General features: G+C 39.6%; 1 protein-coding gene across 7 annotated transcripts in view; it reads right to left on the reverse strand.

Moving 5' to 3' along the window:
- The window catches only part of MYSM1 (Myb like, SWIRM and MPN domains 1), a 42,144-nt gene extending 32,136 nt beyond the window's left edge, over positions 1-10,008 (reverse strand). For all 7 annotated transcript variants that reach the window (XR_009008663.1, XR_009008664.1, XM_007164369.2 and 4 more), the window contains exons 1-5: positions 9,927-10,008; positions 5,581-5,656; positions 2,983-3,053; positions 952-1,029; positions 835-858 (exon numbers count right to left, since the gene is read on the reverse strand). Coding sequence is in view for 5 of the 7 variants with exons in the window: in XM_007164369.2 (XP_007164431.2) it covers positions 835-858; positions 952-1,029; positions 2,983-3,053; positions 5,581-5,656; positions 9,927-9,991 (314 nt within the window). In the remaining 2 variants the exon portion in view is untranslated. The remainder of the gene's footprint in view (positions 1-834; positions 859-951; positions 1,030-2,982; positions 3,054-5,580; positions 5,657-9,926) is intronic.
- Positions 10,009-10,260: the final 252 nt, after the last annotated feature.

A 10,260-nucleotide genomic window follows, 5' to 3' on the forward strand; every position in this document is an offset into this window, starting at 1 on the left:
CCTCAGACTGGACACAAAGCAGCAGATGTTAATGTATTTCCAAATCCATAGTTTAAGTTGGCTTGCTAATTGGCATGTCAGAGTTTAAATTGGCTCCAGAAATATCATCTCTCTTATTCTTCTATGTAAATCTATGTAACTATCAAGCCAGAAAACAGGTAAAAATACTATGACATTACATTTATTGATTTTGAAATGCAGGACATTAAGAAATTAAAAATAAAATAGTGATGAAACTCACTAATTTAATTCAAGCAAACCATTAATCTTTTCATTGACTTCATTTGGTTTCTGTTTGTTCAGCAAAATGCAAAAGCCAAAGTCTGCTCAGGGCTCAAACTGTTGGTAATTGGAAATCTACCCTCTAAGGGATTATAAACATGAAAGTTTAGAAATACTAAATAACATCAAACTTTCTTCAATTGTAGGGAAAGGATGTTTATAAAACAGTTAATACTTAATTTCTCTAGATAATTTTTGAAAGCCACAAATTCAAATTAAATTTTTGTTTGAAACGACTGAAAACTAAATGGCAGGGCAACAGAAATCAAGTCAATTCCTAACATATTAAAGGGCAGCTTTATAAAAATGTTCCCCACAAATCCCTAGAAAACCACCTTTTTGTAGGGCCTGAAAAAAATTCCGACAAATAAATAACATAATAAAATTATCTTGTGACATTCCAACATCTGTACAAGAAATTTTGACTTTATATTTTTGTATAACCCAAGGTCAAGAGGGCTTTTCCACAGGCCAGCTGTAACTTTTTGTTTAATTTTTCCATAATTTTTAACTAATCAAAAAGATATTAAAATATAAAACATAAGTACATACATGATTTTTGCTGGTTTCTGCAGACTGCACCACATGAAAAAAGAAAATAAGGAAGCTTGTGAAGAAGTTTTTAAAAATACAATTCAGACTTTTAAAAGTATTATAAATTGATTTTACCTCTTCATGTATTTTTTATCATCTTCCTTTTGATCAAGCCAGAATTTTCCTGGAAGTGACTTTTTGGATAAATAATACCTGTGTAATTATTAAGGAACTTTTAAAAAAATAATAAAGTCCTATAATTTTTATGCAACTTAAAGTAGGCACTCACATACTTGTGAAAGTCACACTTGAATTCTAGCTAAACCAGGTCTGCAAAAATTATGACAAAAATGTTTATACCTCACAGGGTTGTTATATCGATTAAATATTACATGTGAAGTCACACATAACACAGTACCTGCACAAAATGTGTGCTACATAAATGTTAGTTTCTTTTATCTTATTTAGTGGCTAAGAGAAGATATATCCTCAATGTTTTATTTAAATCTTTTTTTCTAAAACACATGGAGAATGTAACAGATGAATCTGATTGGTTGTCCAGGGTAATTTAGGAGTATTTGCTTTCATATTTCTGAAAGTAACAGAGAAGAGTTTAGGGTTGCTCTATCTTAATAAAAATAACAAACGCTTGGGTCAAATTTACCAGAGAGTTTCCCTCTCAGACTTTTTAAACTTACCCTATACTGCAATACTTTAGATTAGTCTGAGATATTCTTCACTTAACAAATATTGTATTTTGTGTACATGTATTGTGTACATGAGGCACTATGCTAGGTACTAGGTGCTGAGGACAAAGAGAGAAAACATTACCCCTGTCCTACAAGAGCTCACATAGCTTTTACTCTCATTATTTTGTTTCCAATTCAGGAAGTGAACCAGTGACTACTTAAATATTCATTAATCTAGAATGGCACTGTTCAACGTATTAGCCAATAGCCACATGCGTAGCTACTGAGTACTTGAAATGTGGTTAGTACAAACTGAGATGTACTGTAAGTACAAAATACACACTGGGTTTCAAAGAGTATAAAACAAAGAATGCAAAACATCTCAATAATGTTTATATAGTGATTAAATGTTGAAACAATATTTTAAATACACTGGGTTAAATAAAATGTTATTACAATTATGTGGCTACTAGAAACTATAAATGATATGTGACTTGCACTATTTTTCTACTGAAAAGCAATGATCTAGGCTATAACTGTAATGTTTGGGGAGAATTAGAGAGTAAGAAAGCCTAAAAAGGGTTAACCTATGATAATTAAAGGTACAAAGACACCCTGAAAACAATGTAGCAATAACTGGGAATAAAAAGAACAGATATTCTGGTTTAAAGAGGAGATAAAAATCCATGAAACACAGGTGAGTTGAAAATAAACCACTCACTATTTATTAGAGTAGTATCAATAATCTTTATAAACCAGAAATCTTTTTGTTCAATCCTTTCATTTTATATATAAAAAAATGGAGTCCCAAAAAAGTTAAGTTGCAAACATCACAAATAGATGAAAGAAATAAGGACAAGAAGCCAGTGGCTGAACTGTGAATAAGGACCTACAACTTCTGGTGGAAAAAAATCTTCATTCTAGTTTTATGCTTTTTACTTGGATTGCTCCCATTAACACCTGTAAATTGGTAGAGCAGGAAGTGAGAACTTTTACGTATTTTAATTCTATGTCCTTGGACAAATTAACATCTCATATAACTGAAAATGGAGGTTTAGACTGAATGATTTGGACTTCAACTAAAGATTCTAGCTGATTTAAAACACTCTACAGGGAATTCCCTGGTGGTCCAGTGGTTAGGACTCCATGCTTCCGCTGCAGGGCGCACAGGTTTGATCCCTGGTCGGGGAACTAAGATCCCACATGCCGCGTGGCATGGCCAAAAAAAATTAAAAAATGAAACACTCTATAATTTCTACTCAATATTAAGATAGTATAAAGAGTTGGTTGACAACAGAAACTCAAAAATATTGAGTCAGATCTCAGACTTAGTGGTAAAACAGAATAGGTAGGTAACACATTATATACTAGCAGTTATATACTATCTAGTAACTAACAGTGGTCTCTTCTGTAAGTTTTGCATTTATGGATTTTTAACCCTGAAATCTTTACTTTCCTCATAATCATTAAAGGATACTCTTCTTCCAACAACATTTTCTTAATGACAGCTCTGTTCTCTTCACTGATGGTGCTATCCAGAGTCCAAGGCTATTAAAAAAAGGAAGAATAAATTTCTTTATTTACTGCTTTTTGAAATTATCTTGTTTTGTTAAATAAAAATACACAATACAGGGCTTCCCTGGTGGTGCAGTGGTTGAGAGTCTGCCTGCTAATGCAGGGGACACGGGTTCTAGCCCTGGTCTGGGAAGATCCCACATGCCGCGGAGCAAGTAGGCCCGTGAGCCACAACTACTGAGCCTGCACGTCTGGAGCCTGTGCTCCACAACAGGAGAGGCCGTGACAATGAGAGGCCCGTGCACAGCGATGAAGAGTGGCCCCCGCTCGCCACAACTAGAGAAAGCCCTCGCACAGAAACGAAGACCCAACACAGCCATAAATAAATAAATTAATTAATTAAAAAAAAATACACAGTACAATGATTACAAATAATAAAGCCACCATTTACTGAGCACACAGACACATCTTTGATTCCCACAACAATGCTGTGAGATGGGCATTACTTCTTCTCAGATGCATCCATAGAGGCATTCACTGACATTTCAAGCAGGAGAGAAGAGAGAAAGTAATATGATAAAGTAATAATGGCTATCCTGTATGAGGAACTATTAGGTATTAGGCATTTTGCTAGATACTTCACCTATTTCCAAAACTCACAATTCTTTTTTTCCCTTAAGCCACAATCTCTCCTTAAATAATCATACTCCTTTTTAATTCTCAAAACTTAAAAATTTTCAGCCCAGGTCTCTTCTCCAAGCTCTATTTAGACTGTTATAACTAACTGCCCACTCAAAATTTCCACTTGGATCTCTAATAGGCTTCTTTTTTAAAAAATAAATTTATTTATTTAATTTTTAAATTTTTGGCTGTGTTAGGTCTTCATTGCGGTGTGTGGGCTTCTCACTGCAGTGGCTTCTCTTGTTGCAGAACACAGGCTCTAGGCGCATGGGCTTCAGTAATTGTGGCACGTGGGCTCAGCAGTTGTGGCTCGTGGGCTCTAGAGCGCAGGCTCAGTAGTTGTGGTGCATGGACTTAGCTGCTCCGCAGCATGTGGGATCTTCCCGGACCAGGGCTCGAACCCGTGTCCCCTGCATTGGCAGGCGGATTCTTAACCACTGTGCCACCAGGGAAGCCCCTCTAATAGGCTTCTTAAACTTAACATATTCAAAATAAAACTCACCATAACATACATTCACCTGCTTCTCCCCCTGCCTTCCCAATTTTGTAAACAGTACTACTAGTTACCAAGCTATTCCAGCTAGAAACCCAGGAATCATCCTGGATTCTTTCCTTTTTCCTCAATCCCCACACCCAATATACCAAGCAGTTCTACCTCCAAAACATAATTCAAATCTGTCAACTTCTACCACAACCTTAGGCCAAGCCACCACCAAATCGTGCTTAGATTCCTACAAATGTTTCCTAACTAGTCTCTTTGATTCCCCTCATTTGCCTTTCCAACCTTGTCACAGCTGTCATCCCCTCCCCTTTCCCACTATATTCTAGACACTGGGTTTCAACCAGAGCCTTTGTGCTGCTACTCTTTCTGCCTAGAATATTTTTCATCAACTCTTCACATATCTACTCCTGTTTTCAACTTAAATGTCACCTCCTCAGTTTCCCTCACCAACTTCATCTAAAGTAGGTTCCCCACCTTGTAACTCTCAGGTCAGCATCTTGCTTATGTCCTTCATGATCTATAATTAGTCTACTTGTTTACCACCTGACTCCCCTTTAGAATATAAGCTCCTTGAGAGCAGGACCATATCTGTCTTGATTACAGGTGTATCCCCCAAACTTGGCCTAGTGTCCGGCACACAATAAGTACTTGACAAATAACTGTTTTTTTTTTTTTAGATATTTAACCCTTTCGGTAATCATTCTTTTTTTTTTTTTTTTTTTTTTTTTAAATTTTATAGCTACTTTATTTATTTATTTATTTATTTTTGGCTGTGTTGGGTCTTCGGTTCGTGCGAGGGCTTTCTCTGGTTACGGCAAGTGGGGGCCACTCTTCATCGCGGTGCGGGAACCGCTCTTCATCGCGGTGCGCGGGCCTTTCACTATCGCGGCCCCTCCCGTTGCGGGGCACAGGCTCCAGACGCGCAGGCTCAGTAGTTGTGGCTCACGGGCCCAGCTGCTCCGTGGCATGTGGGATCTTCCCAGACCGGGGCTCGAACCCGTGTCCCCTGCATTAGCAGGCAGATTCTCAACCACTGCGCCACCAGGGAAGCCCCCAAATAACTGTTAAATGAAGAAACGAAGCATGCAACGATCCCGATTTTTTAGATGAAGAAACTAAGGTTCACAAATCTGATAAGTGGTAGAGCACTGATTCATACCTAAATCTAACTGGCTCCTAAGTTGATTCCCAAAAGGCCATTTTTTCAAAGTCAAAAGAAGAAAGAATAAATTCCTCCTATTTTTAAGTTAAGAAAAAGGTTTCAATATATTACCTCTGTGACTGCTGAGAATTAGCACCAAGTTTAAAAAAAAAAAAGAGGTACTCTGGGTACTGAGTAATAGCTTAATGCACCTGATATTCCCATAAAATACTTACAATAAGACCATTCTCAGTTCTCCACGATGAGTCAAGATAGTGGTCTTGTAAAACAGATGCTGTATTTTCATCACTTCTGTAATAATTAAGAAAATGGGTATGAAAGTGAGATTATACCAGTTAATGAACATAATTTACAGAGCACAGTGATTGGAAGGTTTCAGATGTTAAGCAAATATTTAGTTCCTTTCCCCCCTTAACAGATTTAACATTGCAGATGCCTGCTCTACCTCTGGCCTGTGAAATATATACTGGCTTTAAGCCACCCTATTTCAATTGCTAAATATCAGACTTCTCCTTCTCCCAATAAACAACTTCATGAGGGAAAAAATACCTCCAAACAGCAACCACAACATATTCTGTGGCTATGAACCAACACTTCAGATTTCTTTTGATGAATATGCATGTGTATACAGGAATTCAACTTTACAATTAATTCTTTTAGTTATATCTGAAGCATAAAAGCCACCCATCAACAGTACCACCCTCAAAATGAAGAAAAAGCAAGAACAGATAGAAGAACCAAAAGAAAATACTCAATGGAGGACAGTACAGTGAAGAGATAAGAAATGTGATGCTTTAGTAACAACTCACATAAAAAAAAATTAACTTGGGTTACTTGGGGGCTTTTCTATGTCCATGGGGGATTAAACTTTAATTCTCACTCTTTTCACTAATTAGAAGTTTCTAAAGTCACACTGTTCACTTCATATGGAAAAAGCCTGAATATTTAAGTTTGAGGAGGCCCAATCTGTGATATAATTAAATTTAATATTTGCTTCTGTACATTTTGAGGTTATAAAGTTTCCTAGTTACTGACTTTTCTCAGTCTAGTGGAAAGAATTTGTACCTCTTAGACTGCAAAAACCTATCTACAGGTTTATCTCCATCTGGCATACATATAAGATTTACTGTCTGTCTCATCCAATAAGAATGTTAGTTCTAAGAGAGCAAGGACTTAGTTTGGATGACTGCTATATACCCAGGGCTTGGCATATAAAAGATAATCAATATTCGCTGAATGACTGAATGAACAAGATAGGTGGAGCATGGATCACACAGGTCTCTAGGAGTTAAGGAATAAAGATTTTATCATAAAGCTAACTGAGGACTGAAGGGAATAACATGATCAGATCTGGATGTAAGAAAAGACTGCTCTAACTTCAGAAAAGATTAGAAGGGAGCCAAAGAGACAAGAAGTGGTTAAGACGGAGTGATTATACAGATACTAGAGAGAGGTGACAGTAACTTAGACCTAAAGAACAAACAGTGTGAATAGGAAGAAGTGAACACATTTGAGAGGATCCTCGGAATCGACAGACTCTGACAGAAGGAGAGAGGTAAGGAAAAGGGATAAGATTCTAGGTCTGTGCCTTGCGTGACTGGGTGGATGGTACCACTCACTGAACTGGGGAACTTGGGGAGGCAGGCTGGGTAAGGAAACTTTCTATGAAGTGAAGCTGAGGTGCCTGTGGAAAGTCCAAGGGCAAACAGATTCAGAGAATTGGATAAATGGATCTGAAGCTCAGGGAAGAGATCTGGGAAACATCAGCCTGTACTGGGTGGAACTTAAGAAACTGTTGTTTTTGTAAATCAAAAATGGTGGAACGTTGGGAAAATTTCATATGGTCCAACTTAACAGAAATTTAAGTCTTGAGAGCTGCACTGTGTGGTTAGTGAGAAGTCTTATGACAAAAATCCCCTGAAACGTTATGATTTAAAGAATAAGCAGAAGAAATGGAGGATGACAAAGAAGGGAAACCAAAACATTTCAACACCATCTTCTAACTTTGGTAGCCAGCACTTAGCAAGGACTTAAAAGCGTGTTTTCAATTAATCCTCAAGGGTTCCACAGATGTTATAATCAGCTGTAACTACGCAATTCAGAGGGGCAACTAAGTGTTCACTCACACCAAATGCCATGTGATCAGAGCCCCCAAAACCAAGGAGCAACTTTCACCAGAATATAATGTTAATGATGATCTGTGGAATTGTGTAAGGCAATGGCTGTGACCATCAGGAACCAATAATCTGTTACTGGTTGCCTGAGACTAATATGATTACAGGTGCCACCAGCAGACTTAAGGCTCAGCAGAATAATGAGAAAGGAAAGAAAAAGGAAAAAGAGAAATAAAACACAATCAGAAAAATAAAGAAGAACCCATGGAAAGGGGTAAAGCCAATGCTCTCAGATGATCTTTAGTGTTTCCAAGGCCAACTCATTTCTCTCTGGACTGCAGATAAGAATCCCTCCCGTTCCTTAAAAAACTAAAAACAGAATTACCATACGACCCAGCAAACCCACTACTGGGCATATACCCTGAGAAAACCATAATTCAAAAAGAGTCAGGTACCAAAATGTTCATTACAGCTCTATTTACAATAGCCAGGACATGGAAGCAACCTAAGTGTCCATCAACAGATGAATGGATAAAGAAGATGTGGCACATATATACAGTGGAATATTACTCAGCCATAAAAAGAAACGAAATTGAGTTATTTGTAGTGAGGTGGATGGACCTGGAGTCTGTCATACAGAGTGAAGTAAGTCAGAAAGAGAAAAACAAATACTGTATGCTAACGCGTATATATGGAATCTAAGCAAAAAAAAAAAAAGGTCATGAAGAACCTAGGGGTAAGATGGGAATAAAGACACAGACCTACTAGAGAATGGACTTGAGGACACGGGGAGGGGGAAGGGTAAGCTGGGACGAAGTGAGAGAGTGGCATGGATATATATATATATACTACCAAATGTAAAATAGATAGCTAGTGGGAAGCAGCCACATAGCACAGGGAGATCAGTTCAGTGGTCTGTGACGACCTAGAGGGGTGGGATAGGGAGGGTGGGAGGGAGGGAGATGCAAGAGGGAAGAGATATGGGAACATATGTATATGTATAACTGATTCACTTTGTTATAAAGCAGAAACTAACACACCATTGTAAAGGAATTACACTCCAATAAAGATCTTAAAAAAGAAAAAAAGAATCCCTCCCATTTATTTCACAGACTTATTGTGAAAAGTAAATCAAATCATGCATGCAAAAGCACTTGATCAATATTAACTTGATCTACACAAATGTGAACAATGATTGTTATTAAAGGCTTCCTACTCGTTTGTACAGACTCAGACTGCTTTGCCTAAAGATTTGAGGGAGAATGACTAAATGAACTTAGTCACTCCTCATTTTTATAGTGGTTTAGAGTTCAGGAGAACTTTAAACCCACTATCTTGGTGCCTCATGAGCACCATTCTCCACAATTTATAGGGGCGCTATTATCAGGTTGGACCATGTGAAATTGCTATTTTATAGGTCAAAAATGGTCTAAGATTGGCAGTTTTACATGGTTCAACCTAGAGACTGCTAATGAAGTTGCTCATAGTTACAAGCAACATAGATGGCTGAGTTTAGAATTGAGGTCTTCTGATTCCTGACCAGTCTAGGCCTCTTCCATTACTAAAAGAAGATTCTGAAAGCACATTTTTAAAATGGCATGTATCAACTTCTCTCTCTGCAAGCAAGGAGTCAAAGAGCTAGATGTCTCAAGCTGGAGGATGCTGTTTAAAATCACACTGGCCTGCTCTGCAGGAATTGGTACTAAATAAGTTATGACCCCCTCACTGGGTCCTCAAAATACTAGCCCTGGTGGGATGGTAAAGAACACAACATTTACAGGGCACCTACCTTATGCTAGAGCACATCCCATACTTATTTCATTTGATCTTCACAATAACCGTATGAGGTACATAACATGATTGTCAGCTAACACATGAGCTGAGGCGTAAGGTCACACTGCTAGTAACCGGCAGGGTCAACCCAGAGCTGTCCAACTCTAAAGTCCAGCCCCTTTCCTTCAAGTCACGCTGCTTCTCGGGAAGTTTTTCATAACTATCCCTACATGGAAAAGGAAACCGGTGGCCGGTAGGGATAAAACGACACGCCCAAGGTCACACGGCCTGCAAGCGATGGAACAAGACTCCTAAGCTCGGGTACTGTCCAGGGGCCGCCCTTGTTCTAGTTATTGTTGGGCGGTGGCAGTAATGGAAGAAGGAATCTAATTGCTGAAGAGTGGACAACGTGCTAGGCGCGGCCGGCGCCCTCACAGCATCCCCGGTAAAAGGTGAAAGGGCCGTCGGTCACTAGCCTCCGGTACCCGCCCCCTGGGCTCAGGAGGAGCCCGCAGGCGGGATGGGCGAGGCGTCTCCCTGGCCGCTAGGAGACCCTGGCCCAGCGGATGGTCTTCCGCTCCCCTGGCCCCTGCCGGAACCGCAGCCTTTCTAGGATACCCTCCTCACATCTGCGCCCCTCCTTGTCTCTGCAAGACCCAGTCTCTACGCCTCACCCGGACGGTGCCGCCGCTGGCACCACGTCCCCTTCGATATCCACATCCGCCTCTTCAGCCGCCATGATGGGACCTGACCCCAGCCGTCCTCTCGAGAGATCCCGCGAGAGGTGGAGGGCCTGAAGGCGGGGTCCTATGCGTCACGGGGCGGAGTCGAAGCCTCGGCCAGCCTTTCCCGTGTACAGGAAGCGGGGCTTTCAGAGGAAAAGATGTTTCGGAGCCCTGCGCCTTGGTCCATTTGACGTTTGTTGAGTTGTAAAGACCTTGGCAAGTAGCCCAGGCTTGGGTTTTGAAGAGACCGTGCTCTTGCATAAATTCTTTGGCGCCTCACTTC

Source organism: Balaenoptera acutorostrata, chromosome 1, assembly GCF_949987535.1.
Source record: "Balaenoptera acutorostrata chromosome 1, mBalAcu1.1, whole genome shotgun sequence".
In the NCBI taxonomy this organism is placed as follows: Eukaryota; Metazoa; Chordata; class Mammalia; order Artiodactyla; family Balaenopteridae; genus Balaenoptera; species Balaenoptera acutorostrata.